At 30.7% G+C, this 24,096-nt stretch overlaps 1 protein-coding gene across 1 annotated transcript in view; it reads right to left on the bottom strand.

Annotated features, from left to right (window-relative positions):
• Positions 1 to 4,958: 4,958 nt before the first annotated feature.
• The window catches only part of LOC118195930 (protein TEX261), a 98,793-nt gene continuing 79,655 nt past the window's right edge, over positions 4,959 to 24,096 (bottom strand). The window contains exon 6 of the mRNA XM_085808501.1: positions 4,959 to 24,096. Within this exon, the coding sequence (XP_085664627.1) occupies positions 23,978 to 24,096 (119 nt within the window). The 3' untranslated portion in view covers positions 4,959 to 23,977.

Raw genomic sequence — 24,096 nt, 5'->3', positions numbered from 1 at the left:
GAGTTCTTATTGTACATGAAATTACCTAATGTCACAAAGCATGAATTTTAACTGAAAATTTTTTTCCAGTTATTTACCTAGAAATTTGTGTACATCTGATACATCTAACAAATTATAAATCACTTCTTGTATTCAACTATGCCTCAAATATCACGAATGAACCATCAGTTTGAAAGTTAATTTAATTGCATTTTGTAGATGGAAGGGGATCTTAACATTAGAATTATACAAGTAGTCAAATTAATCGTTTTTATAATTTGCATCATTGTATCTATTATAATATTTTAGTTCTGAAATTGAAAATGTATGCTATTTCTTAGAACTACCAGAATATTTAGGATATAAAATTTCATACAAAATAACGATTGTTATATACCATTGGCAGCATTCAGTTTGACCTTTTTATCAATATAGTACTGGATGTTTACAAAATTTTTTATCTGAATAATGAAATAAATAATGCTTCAAGTGACTGAAAACACAGCATATATTTTAACACTAGAATTATGGAAGGGGTCATTTTGACACATAGCGAACTTTTATCTCTGACAGCTCTTCTTTTTTTTGCAAATATTTTAATCTTTTCTCGACTTTTCCTAAATCATTGTGATTTACGAAATAGTAAAGATTTCAAGAAAATCGTATTTTTATTTTAGCCCTTACAAATGTTTATACCTAGAAATACGGCAGGTGTCATTTTGACCCCTATGAGAGAAAAGAAATGTGAATACATTCCATTGTATTATCTGAACACAGTTACTTCTGTAAACTATTTTTATTTGCACCTAAACAAAATACAAACAAAGGAAAAGAATATGGTTGGTCTGCGTAGTTTCACATCAGTCACATGATTTGAAATATGTGCAATACTTTTCTTTGTGGAAAGAAAACAGAAAAGAGATTATTACGAGCTAAACGTTTGTAGATTTTTCATAGATATTTTTTATATCATTCATAACAAGTTTTAACAGGAAAATTTTATTCTATTTATATGAATTTATTATAGTGACATACTAATGGCGCATAGAAAAGAACTAATGCATGAAGAAATCATGAAACTGATGCAAGAACTATCTGATGCCGATTCCGGTTCTGAAATCGAACATAATTCTGCAGATAACGATGGAGATGAAACATCTTGCGATTCTGAATTTATTATAGAGAGTAATCAGGCAATATCATCCTCTAGCTCAAGTGAAAGTACAAATGGATTTGTTTCTATGAGTTCAAATTCTGCCGTACCTAAGAATGCCAAAGCGGGAACTAGTAGATGCTCAAAAGGGAATATGAAATTCAACGTAATTCAGACTAACACTTGTAAAGAAATTGCTAGTGATGGAACTGTATGGAAAGTAAAAAATACTTCAAATACTTCTGGTCGGCAACCCTTGCAAAATATCTTGCGAGAAAATGCAGGACTGACATCTTATGCTAAACTTCACATTTGTTCTCTTAGTGTGTGGAAGTTAATAATAAATGAAAAAATTTTATGCGTCATAAAGGAGTGTACTGATGCTGAAGCCAAGCGTAAAATTCATAATGACTCTCACTATTTTATTAGCAGAACTGGAAGCATACATAGTGTTGTTTTACATAAGGGGGGCATTAGCCGCCAAGGGCTAACCAATTCTTAGTTTGTGGTCCAAGACTTAAGGACCAAAGTTTTTTCATGCAAGTATGAGTAGAGATAGGTTTCTGGAAATTATGAAATTTCTTCATTTTGATAATAAACTAACAAGGTCCTCAAGTTTGCAGTGTGATAAATTTGCACTAATATCCGAGGTATGGAATACTTTTATAGAAAACTGTAAGCTTTCCTACCAAATGAAACCAATGAAAACCAAATGAAAAAATTATGATTGATCAACAGTTACTCCCTACGAAAACAAGATGCCGTTTTTTGCAGTATATGCCTAACAAGCCCGATAAATTCGGAATAAAATTTTAGCTAGCAGTAGACTTTAGGACAAAATACTTATTAAACGGATTTCCATATTTAGGAAAAGATGAAATGAGACCAAGTGATCAAAGTTTAGGAGAGAATGTAGTTTAGTCAATCCTTACAAAAATACTGGCCGAAATATAACTACAGACAGTTTCTTTACATCAGTAAAACTTGCGAAATCCCTAAAATCAAAACGATTGAGTCATGTTGAAACAGTAAATCACGCAAAAAGGGAAATTCCCTCTAGTTTCAAAAATGTAAGAAACGAACTTTTTTTTCTTCAGTTGTGATGAAACATGACTATATAATACTTACATCATATCAAGGTAAAAGGAACAAAAACGTAATTTTGTTAAGTACACTCAATTCATCAGTTGAATTTGAATCTAATGAATAGAAGGTTCTTGATGTAATACAGTTTTACAATTCTACAAAATTCGGGGTAGATGTTTTCGATCAAATGGCAAGAAAGTACTCCGTGAAAGCACCATCACGCCGTTGGCCAGTACATGTATTCTATAATATTTTGGACTTAGCAGGCATAAATGTGTGGATTCTGTTTAAGGAAGTTACTAAAGAAAATAGCAGCAGAAGGGATTTCTATTGCGTTTGGCAGAAGAATTAAGAGAAGAATATATATCTAGTAAAAACGAATTTGTTCTCTCTTCAAGTGGCTTTGTGGATGGACCAGATTCAATAGAATCAAAAAAAAGAAAGAAATGTCAAGTGAGGAAATGCAAAGGTAACAAAACTTCTAATATTTGCGACAACTGTAATAAATATGTATGCGGATAATTGTACACAAAAAATCAGAAAGATAAGCGTTTGTGCTAATTGCTGCACTGACTAATATATTATTTGTAAATATTTCTCTATATATTTTGTGTACTCTTTATAGCAAAAAGTTTGTTTTAAAATACTTCAATATTTGGTTTAAAAAACCACTTTTTTTTTTTAAACATTTGCATAAATATTTAGACATTTTATTTTCTATGTTTCTGAAATGTAAGCTATCGAAAATGGGGGGGGGAAAAAAAACATTTTCCGATGGAAATATTTAAATGCTCGTTCATTATTTGACTGCATACCTGCAAAGTCTCTATATTCTTTAAAATGAACTGTAGTTGTCATAATTTGCGTTTTTTAAATTTCTTTTTCACAAATATATTATATCATATAGAGAAATAAATATGCAGATATCTTATCAAGAGGTCAAAATGACACCCGTCGTAATTCTAGGTATACGAAGACCATCGTAATTCTAGTGTTAATAAGTACAGATAACCCTAAATGCTCCATTCAGTGCAAAAAAGAAAAGAAATGACATGTTTGGCTCCAAATAGAAATACATGTAATATTTTTCAATCACTAGAGAAATCATTTGTGAATAATGAGAAAATATATAACAAGATGATTTTTTTATGTTAGTAGGTAGATGGTTATTAAAAAATTACCTTTAGGAGAGCATTATGTAGTTTGTAGATCATTTCTTCAGTAAAGTAAGAATTATTACTGATGATACTTTTTTAGCTTCTCTATCATGAGGCATTAAAATGTAGACTTTCGTTGATTGATGAAATGGAGGTTCATCACAAAAACAATTATAATCATCAATAAAGTGGTCTTGAATTTACATGATAAAAAGAATATATAAGATTAATCCTACATGAAGGGAAAGTGAAAAAAAATGTCTTGATTCTGAGCACTTTATGTTCAGATATACAAGTAAAAAAGCATTTATAAGTCTACGAAATTTTGTGCAAGTTGAGTAAAAGTACTTCTAGGTTCACCCTAGTTATTTTTCAGTATTTTGAATTCTTAGTGCAACAGATTTGTGGGTTATTTATTATACAGTAATCCAAAGGAGAAAAGTTTCAAGAAAAGTGCTGTTTGAAAAATAACCAGCACCATTATTCTTTTAACACAGAAATGGGCAAAAAGCTATAATCATACTCTATAACTAAAATCCATAATTGCATAGATATTAATTACCTTCATCCATGGTAACAGCACGTGGTCATCTCATACAGTTCAATACACTCACAGGGAGCTACAGTTATGTTCATATAGCACTTTAAAAGCAACTGTAGATGGGATGATAATTTTTCTTTTTTCCATTGGCAGATGATGAATGTACATTTCTGCATCGCAAGAAATAATTTTTCAAATCCTACTTTTTGAAACATCCTCTGCATTTTTTATTTTGGATACTTTTCTTCTACTCAACTGACATTACAAAGAATGCTCCTATTAAAAAGAGTCACTTGATCTGCACAATTTTTTATGTGACAAAAACATACGAGACTTAAAAATAATGAATTATTCAGGGGAGTGAATGGATTATTATCATTTATTAGGTTTTAAAATATTAGCTCAATTCTCTCCCATAAATCTAATATTGCTAATGAAGCTATTTATTTTACTGCAAAGATCAGACCCATTTTCTATAATTCTCCATTTGGGACAACTGCACCTAAGTCCCACTGATTTTTTTTTTTTCTTTTTTTTTTCTTCTTCTTATTCCCAAAGCAAAGTCCTGAGAATAGTTCTTAATGTTCAGGTTTATTAGAAATCAAATTGACTTAAAATTTGATAAATCCTCAATGACTTAAAACTTGGAATCTCTAGACATCTTTATTTTGAGATTCTCTAATAAATTCTTTTTGTGAGTTAATAGCTGCAAGTTTAACTCTATTCATTGCTTTAACTATAATTCAAAAAGGGATTTCCTTTTTAGAGGCCATGAACAATTCCATAATGAGGCATGGTAAGCTCTGTCAGCTTTGTGCTCTTAAGCAACAGAGAATGCCTTTCCAGAGTACAACTCAGTTTTGAGACACCATGTACTGACAAATCTGGTATGTGCATCGCTTTGAGTGCAACAACTATATTTCAGCATATACAGGGGAGGAGAACAAAGGAAATGATCCTGTCAGTGGAATATTCATATAAGTGTTATGCCAGAATCCACTTTCATTCATGGTACTCAACTTCACATAAGGTATTCAGAAAAGATGGTTACAAGCTTTATTTCCTTAAATACAGATCCAGGATACATTCTTCTAATTACAAAATTTTTCAAATTATGATAGTTTTGTCACTATTGTACAATGATTTTATGAATACAATTTTTTACATAGCTTTAAGGAGCATTAGAAATAACTGAAAAACTGCATATTTTAAGTGAAAAAAATTTAAGTAAATAATTTTGATTGCCATATTCATATTAATAGGATAACAATTGCAATTTTAGCTAACTGGATTCTTTCTTATGAACATCAAAAATAAGTTACTAAATGATTATTGTGAGTATGCTAAACCAAAGTACATTTACAAATAAAAACACTAGTAAAAATGTAAATAAGATATAAAGTTAAAAAATATTACACGCTTTGTCAAAAACAATCACTTTTGAGAAGAGTATTTTCACTTTTTAAAGTGACACTGGGATTTCTTAAAAACTGAATATGAATGAAAAAAGTGAATCAGATAAATGTGTGTGAAATGATATGAATGCCAAGCAGCAGATATGTGAGCTATAAAAAATACATACGTAAATTAAAAATTCAGAAACTTGTTCAAACTTGTGTAATTTGTCAATTTGGTTAAATTTGGTCTATTTTAAAATTAGCTAATGTGCATAAACTGAACACATGATAGTTTCCAAACTGTCAACTCGCATGATTAGCCATACAGTACACTGTTTCAAGTTTAAACTGGAAAAATAACATAAAGAAAGAAAATCTCAAAGGGATTTGTTACGCCGTCACTGAACATTGCCAGTTACAAATCTGCTCTCAGATTCACTCCTACTAACACATTTTTCCCCCCATTTTAGCTTTATTATTAAGCATCGCTTTCTTTGCACTAATGCCAGATAAAATTTGAAAGCAAAATCACAAAGTATTTAAAAACATCGTATCATTAGAATCCCCAAGAGAGTATTAGGGATTGCCATACTTTTTTTTTTATTCACTATATTATTTCTTTGAAAATTAGCTGCCTAAAAGAGTTATCATAAAAAAAGTATATAATGATTTTAATGAGTCCAGCTAGTGCCATTTCATATTTCTAATTAGGCATCACATAATTTAAATATATTTTTAATTTAATCAACCAGCTTTAGAAGTAGTAAAAATATTTTTTTAAGAACTGCACTTATTTCTTTTCAATCAATTCATTTGCTACTCAATACCAGAAACATTATAAATCTTATACTTTTTTGAATGGCAACATGCTGGTGTATGGAGATATTAAGTATTCTATTTTGGTATGGTAACACGTTGCTTTTAAAGAGCCGAACATGTTAATTAAAACTGAAAGAATATCTAACATTTTGCTGAATGGCAACAGTCTGGCTCGCTGGATCTAAAAATGTTTTATTTCAAACAGCGTTGTCACTCCTCACTTTTAAATCAGTGAGTTTGTTAAACAAAAATTCATAAAATTTGAAAAAAATATGAAATAAAAGCAAATTCAAAATTCGGGCTTTGAGGAGCCTATGTTCGTGTGATGAATTATGTGAATTAAAAATTCTGTGTCTCTATATGCCATTGTTTTTCCAGAATACATTTTTTAAATAATACATGGTGATAATATTTAGTGTCAACCATTACAAAAGTGATTTGGACAAAAGGTGTGTTTTGATAGTAATTCTGGTGCTAATAAAAATGATTTTATACATTACAAAGTCCGTAATCCGGACTCGTCGGGATTTCGGCGATTCCTGATTAAGGGTTTTTCTGGATTATAGATCATCAATTTAAATCTGGTAAGATGGCATGCAGAAATTATACAATTAAAAATATGAAACCGTAATTTATGAAATAAAGAGCAATTATGATCTAAAGGGTATCAAAATTTACAAAAAAAAAAAGCTTAATATTTATTTGTTTCAATGTAAGTTCTTTAAGTTGCTTCGTTTTTTGTGCTAACATTAAACACGCATGCATAACATTAAACGCGCATGCGTAAACCATACCAAAAAAAAAAAAAGTTTGTGGCTTTGAGGTCCGGATAATGGACGTCCAGATTACAGACTTTGTACTGTATATTGATTAAAGTCAAATAGAAATTTAGAAATTCCATTAATACCAGAATTAAATAGCAACTTATTTCCAATTTACTTATCAGGTATGTACAAATTAAAGAACATAGAATTTGTATAAATGGAAGAAAAATAACCTAAAATAGAACAAACAGGTTTACAGAAAATGTACCTAAATCTGATACACATCTACAAAATTATAACGAAGACTCTGACATGGTCGCTTAGAGAAACATGCCCTACATTAAGGAAATTAATTTATTGCTTTTAAACGTCAATCACTTCACAGCGACATTTAGGTCATTCTAAGAATATTTTGCATTCAATAACCATATGACTAGATAAGAATAGTCGAGATCTATATTTGCTCCTCCAGTTTCATGCTTAGATACAATTATCACTTTTCAGCATTCTATTTAATAGCAAAATGAAAAAAAAATCTTAACAAAGCAAACGCCCTTTATCTGGTAAACTTATTACCTTGCATACAGAATATTTAAGGTTAAGGCTTCATAGCCAAAGAAACAATTATGCATGCAAACAGACAAAACTGAAATGTGCAATCTTATAAGACTTTCCTTTAAAAGTTATCACACACTACATACATACTTTGAGACCAAATGAATTTTGCACGAGTATTCAAAGGAATTGTAATTCATTATATTCCATTCTCACTTTAAACTGAAATGTATGCAACCAAAACAAACACATTTTTCCAACTATATTTGTAGCTACAGGTTTTATTCATACATGAAGACAAGAAATTAAAATGTAAAGGTAAATAATCTCATAAACAGACAATCATAACAAAAAATTAATATTTAAACTTAAAAAGAGTTTGTCTTATAATATGTAAAATTCATACAATGATTTCTAATACTTATAACTACATTCATTATTTACAGTAAGAACTATTTACATTATGTTAATGTTTACATTGAACACTTTGACAAACTAAAATTTGCTTGCTGCTTATTATCAGCAATAAATTTTAGCATGGCTCAAAAAAGTATTATGACACCTTAGATTCTGTTGTAAATATATAATGCAAAAGGATATATTAAAACTTTTGAAATTTTTTTATGAAAACTATCAATTTTCTAATCTTTATAGCAATTATCAAAATAATAATTTAGCTATTATAAAAAATTTAATATTTTGTTTCCTGAAAAATTAAATTTTTATAAAGTCACTTTATGTTCTGTTTTTATAACATTTGGATATTAGGCTGAAAACTTAATATGCAAATAAATTCCAATTTAGTTCTTTTCATGAAATCACAACATAGTGTTAGAAATAAACATCTACTGAAATTAAGCCAGTAGAATTAAAGAAATGTCAAGTTTGAAAATTGATTAGTTTTATTGTAAATTTGATTTTTATTAGTTTTATGGTTACATAAATGGTTAAAGATACTGCTAAAAAGTGAGTCTGTTGCAGAAGCATACCTTACCAAACCAACATTTTGTACTTAGAAAAATTTCAAGACATCCATCATCAAGTGCTGCAAAATTTAATAAAAGATTTGAGACATCAGTTCTCCTCAAATTGGTAGAAAAGTGATAATTTTTCAAAAACAAAAGGGTTTTAAGGTTTATTTGATTATGGCATAGCACTTCCGGATATCTATGCAAGGGCAGGTGTGACTTTGTGGAGGAATTTCCAAGGGAAACTGACTCGTATGTGCATTACACATGGGGAAAACTACAAAAATGCCCATGCAGCCAGCCCGTTCACGGGATTCAAACCTCAAACTATCAGTGTGCAGTGAATTTACCACTGGACGGCTGGTAAGCCTTTTCATAAGGAAAAAAAAAAACTTTGGTTCTTATTCCCAAAATAAATGATGGACTTTGTCATAGTAGGATTAGGATCAGGTGTTTTAGTAGATGCAAACAAATTTTATACTCTCAGTTCAAATGGTTGTTTTATTGTCTATAGAAAGAATTAAACCCATGGAATTTTATCACAATAACAAATGAAGGCAGCAGAGGTATACTTTTATGGGGTTATATGCTTCCATCAGGACTGGGTGAACTTTACTGAAGCGTTGACGAACCGTCTATTGAATATGAAAACATTAGCCCAAAATCATTGAATTATCATAAAAATCTTAAAACTACTGCTAGACAATAAGCATAAACAAGTCACATTAAATGTATCCCTGTAGTGAGTTTTCATTTAATGTGAAACAATTAAACTTGATTTGAATGTTACAGAAATATTTGGCAAGAACTGGAGATCTGGGCAAGGAAAAACAGCATTTCACCAAAAGCTGAAGGGAAAAAATTGTGGAACAATAGTCATAGGATGCCATTCCACTTCTTCCCCCCAGTAAAGGGATAAAAGGACACAGAAGAAACCCCCACAATCATGATTGCCCACACGGAAAATAAATCTACTTGGATTAATATGTCATGCACCAGAAAAACAATTTTCAAATTACACAAAGACAATTCTTATTTCAAAATTTAATTGCATTCTGTGTTTTAAAATAGAAATAAACTGTAAAAATTATATTTCAAAGTTTATGAACCTTTACATATGTATAATTTTATTATACGGGGTGATCTTTTTTAAAGTGACAGTCTTTGGAGTGCGATCTAATAGCCGAAATGGCACCAAACTTGGTATTTAGACTAATCAAGACATGGGAAAACGGATTCTGTGAAAAAAAAAATTAATTCCAAAAATCCCCGCTAGGGTATTTTGTGGCGGTGCTGTAGCTTACAATTATGAGAATTAGCATAAAACATGGGTATCAAAGAAAAATCCAAATGCTGTGTGATGACAGCACCAGTAATAGGGGCTATAAAAGCAAGTAGTAGACAGCTCCGACAAATAATCTCAGCTGAAGTAAACGAGCTCCAGTGGACATGCTTCTCACGTCACCGGAATGTGCGTTACTGGTGAAGCTGTAGTACATGAATCAATGTAATGCATCCACAGCTCCCCTGACCTCACGCCATGCGATTTTTGGCTCTGGGGTTATTTGAAATCTCAAGTTTATGTTGGTGGAGTATCAAATTTGTCAATTCTAAAGGACAACATAACAAAGACAGTATGGAATATTCCTCGTGATATGTTACATAAAGCTCTGGAGAACGTTGTGCACAGAATGCACGGTGTTATTTCTGAGAACGTTTCTCACATTGAATGTGGTCTAATTCCTCACCGGGGAAGTTAATGTAGTAAATAAACATTAATAATTTAACTGTACGATTGTATGTCTTGATGTCCCATGTCTTGATTAGTCTAAATACCAAGTTTGGTGCCATTTCGGTTATTAGATTGCGCTACGGGGCGCTCCAAACACTGTCACTTTAAAAAAGATCACCCTGTATTTAAACTATGGATAAGTCTAACAAAAGGGATGCGTTTCTCGTGTTTTCCTGAGTTCTGAGAAATTATAAGGAGAATAAATTGCATGTATGCATCATGTACAGAGAATAATTATTACTACATTATATGTATGTAAGCTATTTAACACCTCAGAAAATTGTATGTGTACAAAATTTATGTACTAAAATAAGAAGTAAAACAGAACTTTTGTTTCAATGAAAGTGATTATGAAAATATTCGTTTGCACCATCAGAAATATGGTTGTAATGAATTAAAATGGTAGTTTCAAATACTTCAGTTGGTTTTTTAACTGCTGTTTATTTATATAATTTAACATCATGGAAATCCAAAGCTTCACAATTAATCATTATTTGTAAAATTTCACGAGTTTTTCTCAGGTAATCTTCTAAATGCCTTCTTATTCCTTGTTAAATAATATCAGTAATTCAATCCTATGTGCCACAGAAAATTTAATTGCTAAGTCCCAATTATAGAGTGATAATACTGTAGGGCTAGGGTGGTTCCCCTTTTTGTTTCACTGCTCTTATCAAGCTAAGCACATGTGAAGGTGAATTTCATTGCAGATGACATTCCTTCCATTACTCCCCCTCATATTTTCTACCTATGTTTCAGATCATTACTCTTTATAAATTTTGTTATAACTCTGCGCAATGGAAGTTCAGTGTTGCTTAGCAGTCTGTGTAAAACATCTCAGCAGAAATGTCTTATTGCATCTTTTTCTGAATTTCTGTTTTAACAAGTGTGATAGTTTTTAGAACTAAACTAACTATGGATAAGTCGAATTGTTAATATTTGTTATCAAAGATGCTTTTTCCTGTTACTATAGATTTATAACATTTAGTTTAGCTGAAGCTATATCACTGATACAAGAACAAAGTAGCTCTGTGTATGATAAAATATACACTAATAAGTCTTTATTTTTTATAGTTTTTGCAATTCCATTTTTTCACAATGCATTTTCTTCAGAATCAAAAGGTATCTGAGATAATTTTTGGACAACAGACACCAACATTACATTACAAAACAATTTACATGTAATTTGTATAGCTCAAACTTGGTAAATATAAAATGACTTTCTGTCATTTGCACATTTTCCTAACACAGATTTCAAGATTCTAGTATTCTAAATTATGCCTATTTTAATATCTGTAATTATAATATAGTTTTTTTATTTCATGTGATTCCTATCTTTCTGTTCAATAGCTTGTTTATTTTTTCATTCTGCATATATCTTAATTCTAATAATTTTCAGTTACCTACGGTAATGGACAAATAAATTTTCTTAATTGAAAAAAAATAATCAAAATCATAAGCCCAAGAAAATGAAGCAGATAAAATTTAAGATGGCAATACAGTCAGTCATAGACTATATAAAGAGGATTACCTGAAATTTGGTTTCAATGTACTCTGACAATACTTTTGCATCCCAGTGTCTCATGTACCTTGAAAATATGTCAAATGAAGTGATGGTATCAAGTAAACCTCACTGACATCTTTCTTCCAAGCATCCTTCATATGCAGGTAAGATTTTACCTATTTTAAATATCAGTTAACTCAGAACTGAAAAGTTCTTTAATAAGATCTGCAACAACAGTATCTAGTCAAGCTCTAAAAAGTGATGAAATAAAATAACTTGAACAAGTATCATTTTAAGCTCATATGATGAGCAGGCATATTAAATACAGTTAGCATAGAAGAAACACTGATACAGAAAAGTTCTGAACTTAATAAATTTTTTCTATATGTCGATGAATCAGTACAGGTTAGCAAGTCATCAGCTGATTGCATTTGTTTGAATTTTTGATGAGAAAGAGTTCAAACAGTATTATATATTCAGCAATGAATTTCAGAAACAAACAGCTGTGAAGGAAATCTTTCAGCTGACCATTGAAGAGTTCGACACAAACAAAACTCCGTGGACAAATTGTGCAAGTTTATGAAATGATGGCACAGCTGCAATAACAGGAAGAGTAAGAAGTTTGACATCCGAAGTTCAGGTTAAAAATCCTGATGCTCAATCAATACAATACTTTATTTTTGAGAAGCTCTCATGCCAAATAGTTTACCACAAGAGCTTGTCCACCCTAACTGGCATTATAAAAATGATAAAAAGGTAGACTATTTCAATCGTGCCTTTTTAAAATTTTATGAGATGAAATGGGATCAAATTATCAATCTTTGCTATTGCATACTGAAGTTTGTTATCTATCAAGAGTTCTGTCTAAAGTTGAAAGAAGAATTAAAAATATGTTTTAGAGGGTAACTCTCAGTATTCAGCTAAGTTAAAAGACAAGTAATGGTTTCAAAAAATGGCTTACTTAACTGCTACATTAGAATCCTAAACGAACTTAATCGAAAATTCAAAGACTGCTTCAAAATATATTAGCTTTCACTAACAAAATTCATAGATTAAAAATTTTGCTTTGGAAAGATGTGGTGAAAAATGGGTCTTCTGAAATGTTTAGTCAGTGTTTAATTTTAATCCTAAAAAACTACTAAAACTTGTAGATTAATACCTATGTAGACTTGAGAGAAAAAGTTCCTCACTATCTTGTGTAACCAAAGACAAAATATTTCTGAATTTGAAATTCAATTGCATCTTTGTTAGACAAATAGCCTTTGATTTATCAGTGAAAAAAAAAGGCATTATTACTTTAAAAAATGACCGTCCCCTTGAAACTGATTTTAACAATGGTCCCCTTCCTCAATTCAGGGTAACTGCAGAAAAGGACTTCTCATCCATCGACGAAAAAGCTATACACATACTTCAGTCATTTGCTACTAAGAAGAAAGTTTCTCTTCTATACTCTTAATTTCAACAAATTATCACTGAAAAGTCTTAATCGTGATTTGCATGTAGCTCTTGACTACAGACCCAGATATAAGAAAGTTGTGAACTGAGAGATTAGATTACTATTTGAATATGGCAAAGCACATGAGGGCTATCTGCTTAAGAGACGAGATGCTTTTGTGGAGGAATTTCTAAGGAAAACTGTCACATGTCAAATTACATTTTTTTTATTTTTAGGTATATTCTCCGCAAATGCGAATCCTTTTCTTTAAGAAGAAACATGAAAGGTACATGTGCTCTTATCCTTTGAAGTCATTTAGTTGGATGATTTTTCTGACGCTTTCGAACAATGGTATACTGAATTGACAAGCAATAAGAGGAACTCTAGGTGTATGGAGAAACGTATGAGAGAGTAAATAATTCTGCAAAGAGAGTGGGTTGTATTCAATGCAGATGCACACAGGAATGTTATTCTACAGTTTCGAGAAAAGGCAGACATAATTTGGGGTAAGACTGCACTTTCGACCTGAATGAATTCGCAGAGTCAGATATTTTCTTTTTCTGTAGTCATTTGAAGCCATGATTTTGAAATGAACATCAAAGGCTTTAGTAAACTGTATTTGCTTTAGTTGAAATACAGTTGATCTAGTATCCCTTTTAGTGTATACATGGTTCAGCCAAATGAAAGAAACACAGTACTGGTTTCAAATGCAAAGTCATTCAATTTGTGAAATAAAATTTGGCTGCAGCAAGGATGTTTGGTGTTAGTGAAAAACTCCATATGTGAGTGAAAGAGAAATGAAATCCCAATAATTAATATGTCAAACAATAAATGTGCTTTGCCTAAAGGATTAATGAAATGTCCTAGCCTAAAGGAAAGTGTTGCAAATTGGGTCCTAAAAATAGCTAGGATGGATTAATTATTACAACAAACAGCATACATTTATTTTCCTTAAAGTGGCAAAAAAAGGAATTTAAATGAAAGTGAAACCTTTAAAGCAACTTTGAGTTGATGTAGTCAATTTATGGCAAGGAATAATTTAATTCTATGAGGGAAAATGAAAGTTTCGCAAAGGCTTCTGAAACATTTGGACAAAAAACAAAAGGTTCATGAAGTATGTTAATGATCTACAAAGGTAAAATAAAAGTTATTTGCTATCACATATTGGAAAAATGGATGAAACTCAAGCAATATTCAATATGACAGGAAATAGAATAATTGATGTGAAAGGAAGAAAAACAGTTCACATCAAAACAACAAGTCATGAAAAACATAACTCATGGTAGTGATTTCCTGCTTAGCAGACAGTACAAAATTAAAGTCGATGGTTATTTTTAAAAGAAAGATTACGTTCAAATCTTTCTTTTAAAAATAACACAATTTCACAAACACAACAAAGTGTAGCACTCTTCTTTTTACCTTTTCAAGCTTGCGTCTCTACAAAATGTACTTTCACGAAATAAAGAACCTCCAGCGCTTCATTTAAACTAGTAAAATTCTACTTCATGCAACAGACCAGTAATTATGTGATATGTTCGTATTTGTATTCGAAATATGAATTCCTGAATAATGGTCTCGTTCATGTTCATGAAAAAGATGGATGGGTCAAAGCAGTGTGAAATTGTGAATAAGAAATTTTGGGCAAAAGCGTCCTGTTGCCTTAAGGAATGCAGACAGTCTGTTAGACTGGGAAATGTTCAGATCCCATCTAATGAATAATAGAAAGAAATTGTTGAAAGACTGTAATAGAGATAAGGCAGTTATTCCAGGCTGATTAGTAACATTAGTTTAGCCTTTAGATGTGTGCATCAATTAACCATTAAAGAAAATTTAAAATGAGCGTGGAATTCGTGGATGTTAGCAGACAAAAAACATTTACAAAAGGAAGGCAAATGCATCATGCCTGATTAGAAATACTGCGTGACTGGATAATGAAAGCATGGAATATAATTAAATACAATATAAAAATGTAGTACATCTAACAATTTAGATGGAATGGAAGATGATTATTTATATTTGGATCAGAGTAACAGGGATGGCAAAGATGAAACAGAATTTGATGATATATTAGAAGATTTCATGAAGACAAATATGACGAACTTTTCATGTTATCCGCTAACAAAAAAATCTTTAAGATCACATGGCTTGTCATTTGTTTTAGATAAAGAGTATTTAGGTACATGTAGAAATCTGATTTTTATATGCTCATCTTTTCCTTATTTTTAAACCTATCATTTTTATGGCTCGGCACATAATACACACCCATAAATTTTTATCTTATTTTTTGTATTAATAAAAGTGCACGTTATACACTGGAATTTATAGTGTTCATATTATACATGGAAAACCAATCATGCCGCCAGCCTATTCACCTGAGATTGAACCCAGATATGTATTCAGCACTGTTATAAAGAAATATATGCAATGAATGTGGCAAAAAAATATTGCAGATATTTATATTAATAATTAAAATGTTTATTATATCATTAATTATTATTATTAGCATATTTATACATAGTCGGTAATTCTTTTGTGTATAATTAATTTTACTCTTGTATTTTCATTTTACAGTTTTATAAAGTGTTAAAAAATTTAATTACACTTTCACTGTCAAATCTCACAATTTAATTCATGCCGCCCAGATGGTATAGTGGTTAGGGAGCCTAATGCGGTACTGAAGGAACAGGGTTTGAATCCCAGAAAAGGCTTGGTTGTATCCGCTTCTTCATAAGAGGCAGCGGTGGCTACCTATTAGGTGCCTCCGCAATAAAGAGTAGACAATGCTGAATAGGCAAGTGCCTGCCACTGCGTTAAAAAAATTAGTTCATAGATGCGATAAATAAAATACGTCAACTATCAGTCACTGAGGATACATGGATTAGGTATTTTCATTCCATTTGTTTTGCTTACTTCATGGACTGCATGAGAAGATTTACATAAAACAAATCACTAGATGGAATGTGTATATATTAAAATGCATAAATATTTGGGGGAAAAGATCTTATTAACTGAATCCTTAGCAAGAAGTAGAAGAAATTAATCACACTAATAAGAAAAATGTTTCGTCATAGTATGCCACAAAATGATTGCTTGTGAGTTATGACACAACATGAAAAGAAGGTTGGGAAGAATTGCACTATGCGATATTTTCAGTTTTGTTTCTTTCACCCTCAATGAGTAAGAAAACAGAACCATGTTTAATTGTTATAACCCTCTTCGAAACTGGGGAAATGGAGGTACATTGCCAGTGGCTTGACTAGCATTGGCTTTTAATCACACAATGCTCAAGTAGTCAGTACGTATTTTCAAAGCTGGGGGGGGTGTCAATTCAAAGACTTGCTTAGAGATCAGTGAGAATTAAATTAGTTTTCAGGAGGGTTTTAGAAATTTTAATATTTAACAGATAGTAGCAATCTAAAGTTTTGCTTGTAACTGTTATTAAAAAAAAACTATTTCTTGCTAATACATTAAATAAATTATATTATCTTAAGTATTTGTCTGAAATAATTTATAGACAACTGAAACTTTTTTAAAAACTGAAAAGTAATGAATATAAAAAAACACAGAATTTTTATAAATTTTACATTAAATCATTCTGTAAACCGTTTTACTGAAAACAGAATCTTTTAAACCATTTTAAAAGAGTAATCTGAGATTTCAGCTATAGATTTGCAAACCTGCAAATTATACAAACTCTTGATTAGACTGTGTTTCTTTTTGACTGCTATATAAACCAAAATAACATAAAACAAATTTTTGATTAACTGATTAGATACCTTAGTTATACTAAAGCAAGAGCATTATTGAAAAATAAGACCTAAAAATTTGAACAAGTGAATTAAAAATATGACAGAAGAAAATCTCTTTTAAATGAGAGATATTTTTCAGAAAAAACACTAATGATTTCTTGCATTTATTTATTTATATATATGTCTGTTTAATATGCTGATTATAATTAGAGAAAATGATTTTTTAATCAGCGGTCAAAGCCTGAGAAGATATTGCATTACCAGTGCCATAGCTAAGGTGGGGCAAAGGGGGACATCTGTCCCCAGGTGCAGCATCCAGGCAGCGCCGAATTGATGCTACGAAATTTTTTCATGAAACGTTTTCCATTCTTGGCACAGAGAAAGGGGCGTAAATTCCTCAGTTGTCCCTGGGCGCTAGAATTCTAGCTGCGCCGCTTACATTACATTATTCTTCAGGAACTAAAAGAGGCTGAAAGAATATTCTGTTATACTTATAAAAATAATTCTGTTCTTTCATTAAATAACACACAGAGTATATATCCCCCATTCCTTAATACTACATGCAAATAATATTTATAGCATAAAATTCTGATTGTATACAAAAAGAAAAACAAAATTAATAAAAAGGAAATTTGAAGAATTTGCCGATCTGAGTTCCGGTTTAACTACTGACAGGTAAGATATATAATTAAGAATTGCCTAATTAATATACAAGTAAATTTTTTTAAATCTAATTAAATTTCTCAGTTGGTATAAATGAATAAGCTAATGAAAGCAAAAATTTTTTAAAGGAGTTGATATCTTAAATCCAGTTTAAATTTCCCTATAAACTACACATAATAAAAACAATAAGCATGCTTATGTATGTGTATGTGAATGTACACATACATCTATCTAAAATAAAAAATGTATAAATACAAATTATAGTTTAAATTAGTAATAGCCCCTGAATCCTTAATTTGTTAATTTCCCCTCTCTATTCTAAAAAAAGTAATCCCTTTTTCAGCACAGCATTATTTGGAGAGTAATCCAACTCATATGACTCTTGCATACTGTTGGTGATGTAAATGGAACTAAAACTCTAACAACCAATAATAATTTTACAGCAGTATTAATCATCCAATCAAATGCATTGAGAACTGAAACTAACTCATTCTGAATTAAGATTTCATCTTGAACACCAGTCACCCTCTGCTCTTTGGCATAGATAAACTGCTGCTTGCTGCAATGCTATCAAAAATGTAAACATTTTGAAACAGGCATGAGTAGTGTGCCAAGTAGTATGTGGTCGCAACATGTTTTTTAAAATAAAGATAAATATTTAATCTGCCTTAGCTGCCAAGTTGCTCTTCATTATGGATAGGCATTCTACGTCATCAATATTTCCACAATATCATTACAGTTAGGTTTTGATTCACGATATATATTTATATATGATATATATTTATATGCTATTTTTGAAACTAAAATCAGAATAAACTAGGAAACATATGTACAATTAGTCTTAGCCATATATTTTTAAAATTTTTTGAGGAACTTTATAATACACTCATGTACAAAATTATGAGAATTTACAAATTATATCTATTTTTATGAAATCTAGAAAAACAAAAGTACTCATTATGCCATCAAAGAATTATACAAATATTCAAAGTTGAATACATAAGCAAGCATGTGTATGTCTGCTCAGCTGCGGTTGTGGAAGGTATACACACTCTTGATGAGCTTTCGGCGATTTGTGTGCTCGTTCTCCATCACGACATTTATCGCGTTTCTCCCAAGAGTTGGATAAATTTTATAAGGTATCAGGTAAAATGAGTAGCCACGAATGTACGGATGATGGAATGAGATCGGAAATTGACAGTAGATTGAAGGCATGCAAATCACAAGCCCAGTTGCCAATAGAGTTCAATGTAATGCCCAGAGTCATCTATAATTTGTGGTAACAGTTTCAGGGCACGGGATCCATATCTGATCTCACCAAAGTTGAACAAGGTCTACAACAATGAATGAGGATCATTATTTGGCACTTTCAGGGACAAAGGACTGTTACAGCTCTCACGTGAGCTGCATATTGCCCCAGGATCCTAAGTTTTATGGTCTACAGTTGTCCAACGGATTCACAAGATAGAACTGTATGCCAGATGACCAGCTGTTTTCATCCTGCTCACTGCAGCACGCAAGAGAGCATATTTAGCATAGCACAGACAATATGTGCCTTGGACTAGACTTCAGTGGAGTAGTGCACTTTTTGCGGATATTTCAAGATTCTGCCTAGACACGGATTCTCATGGTACCTGTATCTGAAGAACGCTTGGAATATGATACCATTCCTTCCTTGGAATATGATACCTACCATGGAAAGAATCATTATGGTGGCAGAGTTTTAATAGTTTGAGCAGGCATTCTGCTGAATGGCAGCACATCTCTGCATGTGTTTGACAAAGGCTCCCTGACTGCTATAAGATATAAAGAGCAGAGCATACAGTCCTATGTTTGACTTTTCAAGAGGCACAGTTGGTCCTGAGTTCCTGTTACGGAAAGACAATGCTTGTCCACAGACGGCTCATATGGCACGATGATTACCTGGAAAGGAAGGATATTCATAGCATGAATTGGCCAGCCAGATCTAGTGACCTTAACTCTACAGATTATGTCTGAGATGTTCTGAGGACAGCAATTTCATCATGCCATCCCTCTCTGAAAACCAACCAGAGTTGAAAACTGCCTTGCTGCAGGAGTGGGATCAATTGCCACAGGGACTCCTCAGCTGCCTCTCCTGTCCAGTGTGCTGTCATGCTGCATGACTTGTTTAGCTGTGACAGGAACCATACCCCATATTATCATTTCAAGTTCAATCCCACAATGCAGATTTTGGACATCCCTGCACTATGAGCTTTATAGCTAATCATGCAAAATTAAAATAACTTTTGAATGGTACATCTCTTTCTCTGCTAAAAATGTATATTCACACCAAATTTCATTTAAACACGTCCATTAATTTTTCAAAAATTTGACATAATATGCGAATTCTCAATTTTATCATTTTCACTCATCAGAAAAAGATTTAAAAAGGGTACAAAATTTACAGATTTAACACCAAAACATTACAACTAGCCACTTACTCACAAAGCAAGCTCGTACCACCTGCACAAGCATAATATATTACTAAACACATTTTTAAGTATTATCAAGTTGATAGCTTAGATAAACAAATTTCCCTGTAAAAATTTATCTTTGACACATTGACAAGATATATTTTTAAGACATCAAACATCATTTTAATGCAATTCAAATGCTCTATCAAAATGCCTGCACTATCTCCACAGTATGCAAACTGGAAAAAAAAAATAGACACTTCCCCCTTTCAGAAGTTTTGCAGATGTAAACATAAATTGCAAAATATTTTTATTAAAAGTGTAGTGCAAATTACAGTGGAATCAAAGAAAGAATGGAAGTCAGTGACATGAAAGCAAAATTTAGTCCTTCCGACAACACGCCATTAAAGCTTCAGTATCTCCATTACTTGCACCAAATCTAGAATCTTCAAATTAGTAATTACTTCCTTTTGTTACAGTTTATAAGAATGTTAAAATACATAAACTACAGTGCACAGGTCATTCCGAGAAAAGATTGAGACGCAAATGGAGTGAATTTAAAAAATATATGCAGTCAAACTGCTCAGTGATGGCAAATCTCTGAATGATAAATTAAGTAAACTGATGCTCTAATATTGAAATTCATTTAACCTTTTGAAGAAAGACTGGTAACATAAACACAAAGAGACACTTGGGTAGAACATTTCCATCTTTTGTTAACAACCTGAGCTCTGAACTTCATTTGATGATCCTGACAGATGGTATAAATGTAACTGTGCAGAAGCTAAGGCAGTGGCATATTACCTTATAGCTCGCATGCACATTCCACTACTATACTGTTTCTTTAGAACAGACAGTTGAAGGTCTTTTCTTCTAGTTTCTTTAGCAATCATGGATATGTCAAGTCCCATTTATCTTTTCTAATTTTACATCGATTTAGTGTGCTCTGATACTACTAAAATAAAATCACATACAGGTAGGACTGTGAATTATTCTAACAACTGGAAATAATTACAAGCTATCTTCATCAAACAATTTTTTCAAAACATAATGAATAATCCAAAATTATATTCTTCTGATTATAAAGAAACATTTATAAGCTACTATGTAAAGAAATATCACACCAAATTGATAGGAAATAACTGTTGGAACTGAGTTTTTATAACCTAAAAATAAAATATTAACGAATGCTTTTTGGATGTATCATATTTATGAATAAAAGTTTTAAAAAATGTAAAACACTTGTAATCTGAGAAATATGAGCTCATCAGTCTAACACCTGAAGAGTTCAGTATGAAAATTAATTTTAATCTATAAAAAATCATATAAAAGTGTTTGGCCCTAATTTAAAAAGTAAAATAATATTTACAGTCATCAAAACTTCATTCAATATGAGTTTTAATTTTACAAGCTTTAGGTTTATTTCTACATTTCTCTTTTGAACATAAAAGCATATTACCATTTAAATATAATATTACGAAAAAATATTAATTATAATAAGGAAGAAAGAAAATAAAAAAGAAGAATAAAATATGGAAAGAAGCTTGCAGTCTAAATATTAATGTAAAAACTTCAAAGCTCAGAAAGAAAATCAGATATATGGTAGCACAAATGTGTAAAAAAAAGACTTTATTCACAAATGAAATGGGTAAAATCAAGTGCAGTACCAGGACGTTTACGACTATAAAACCAGGAAGTGTTACGACTATAAAACTGAGTGAGCAGTTGTGGCCTTGAAGCGCATACAAAATATAACAACAATGAAACTGTTGAACCCTTTATCTGGCATGGTTGCTCAAAAGTAACAAGTGTTTTCATTCACTGTTATGGGAGATTTGCCAAGTAAAGTGTTAAATTATTTAAGGAACTTCTAAAAAGGTGTGTTCACGGTAAGATACACAATCTTAATTTATCATTTTATCATGTAATACTGACAAGTTTTCGAAAGGCAAGGCACTGAATATACTCAAAGATACTTGATACAATTTAAATTAAAATTAATGGCATAATGCAAAATAATATACTTTAATCTAAGACTGGAATCAATTCAAATATACACTACTTTATGGGTAAATTTACAATATGTTATTTTTAAAACAACCTTCATATTAAAAGTGTAGTTTCTGCAGAACTTTATATTACAATTTGCATTTTATGTACCTGAAATTAAATTCATATGCAATGGGGGAAATGCCCTGAATAACAATTTTGAAAACAAAAGAAACAATTAAAAATTAAAACGCTACATGCAGAATTGAATATTTGTTAAAATTCAAATATATGGATATATTAAATTACAGGATAAACAAAAAATTCATAAAAGCATTTATTTTTGAAAGCCTAAAGGCACTAAATTTTGCAACACATGACAATTTTGAAAGGTGCCATAGAAATATTTCAATACTGTTATAAATAAATTATGACATAAAGATTCTATACTTATATTCAGATGATTTATATCAAGAAAAATGAGAAACTGGGTAAAAATAAGATATGTATCATAATTCCTTTCAGCAAAACATAAAAAATAAAGACAAAAAAATATCATGCAGATTGTTTTTTGAAATTATTAATCAGAATAAATACTTATAATACAAAAATATTTTATAAATCTATTTAATATAGTTAATTAAAAACATTATGATGCTAGTACAAGAAAAATAAAATTTTAATTAACATTGAGTATTTCAAAAATTAATTTAAAATGCTATTATTTGAATTCAGAAATAATAACTTGTTTTTAATTACAGTTTATCACATTCACAAGTGAGTAAGACTCTTATGTCAATATTTTACAACAAGTAAGTAAGATTTTCATGTCGATAATTTACATAATCATTTTCCCCGACAAAAACAGGGAACATTTTGCACACTTTGCAAAAACCAAGTTTGAAGACAACTGCTTCAACTAAGTAAAGAAAAAACAAGAACATAAAAATTAAATACAGTAGATGACAAAATCCACCAGCCAAATTTTTTTAATTCTTAAATTAGAATTAAAAAAATTTAGAGTCAAAAATCAGAAGTATGCAGTATTTGACATCACAGGAAAAGAATAAGTCGATCATGTAAGAGATTTTCTACTGCTTACTGATTAGAAAAAACAAAAAATTAATAAAAAAAGAAGCGTCTGAATTTAAATAATAGGCTATGTATCTCTATGTATAACTGTGCTTTAGTTGGGAGTACACAAATTGCTTTTGTGATTGTTGGCAATATGCGGCCATTACTGGCAATACATTTCCTTCCTTCAGAATTGAAGCAAGCTAATCAAGTTTATTATTCACTTTCAGAACCACTGCCAAGTAAATATTTTGTCAAAAGTTATCAAAACTCTACCCCTAGCTCAAGATAAAACACGAGTTATTTTAATTGAAAAAGAACACAGTACTTGAGAATTTAAAATTTTATTAAGAGCTAAAAATAGATCTTTTTGCCATATCAGGATGGTAGGTTCTACATAAACTCGTGATTTTATTCTAAAGTAAGAATGAAAAGAAACAGTAAAATTATATAATTGATAAAGAAATTATGATTCTATAATTTAAAACAAAAGCTTCAAACTAGAATATCTTTTAAGTTTTAAAACAAAATTCTGAGATTAAAAAAAAAAAGTTTGAAAATGTTTTAAAAAATCCTTATTTTCATTTTACATAAAATTACAAATATTTTACACATATTATATGCATTGTCTCCATAAAAATGTCCAAAAAAAATATTTTATGAATGTGTTTTTATGTATTCCAGCTTTTTTCAATCTAAATCTAACTATTTTTAACTCTAAAATATGCACAACCTCAAGTCCCAAGCTGTGTGGATTATTAGCCTTCTACTGTAATACAAACTACACAAAACAATAAAAAATCAGCAAATTTAGAATCCATCAACTCACAAAATCTCATAATTTATGCAATAATCAAAGCAAATTTATTTCATTTCATATCAAAGCAAATTTATTTCAATTTAAGTCATTTTGTAGAAAATTAGAAAACCTTTTTCACTCTCTGTGGCAAAATGCTTTCCTTCGCATAATTAAAAAATGATAAAAGCCCATAACGTTTGCTGCGACGAGAAAAGTAATTTGTAACAACATCACTTTCAT

This window comes from Stegodyphus dumicola, chromosome X1 (genome assembly GCF_044657685.1).
Source record: "Stegodyphus dumicola isolate Sdum_Otavi_A_Nest chromosome X1, ASM4465768v1".
Taxonomy (NCBI): domain Eukaryota; kingdom Metazoa; phylum Arthropoda; class Arachnida; order Araneae; family Eresidae; genus Stegodyphus; species Stegodyphus dumicola.
Note: the sequence above shows the minus strand (reverse complement) of the source record. Positions and strands in the feature narration are given on the sequence as shown.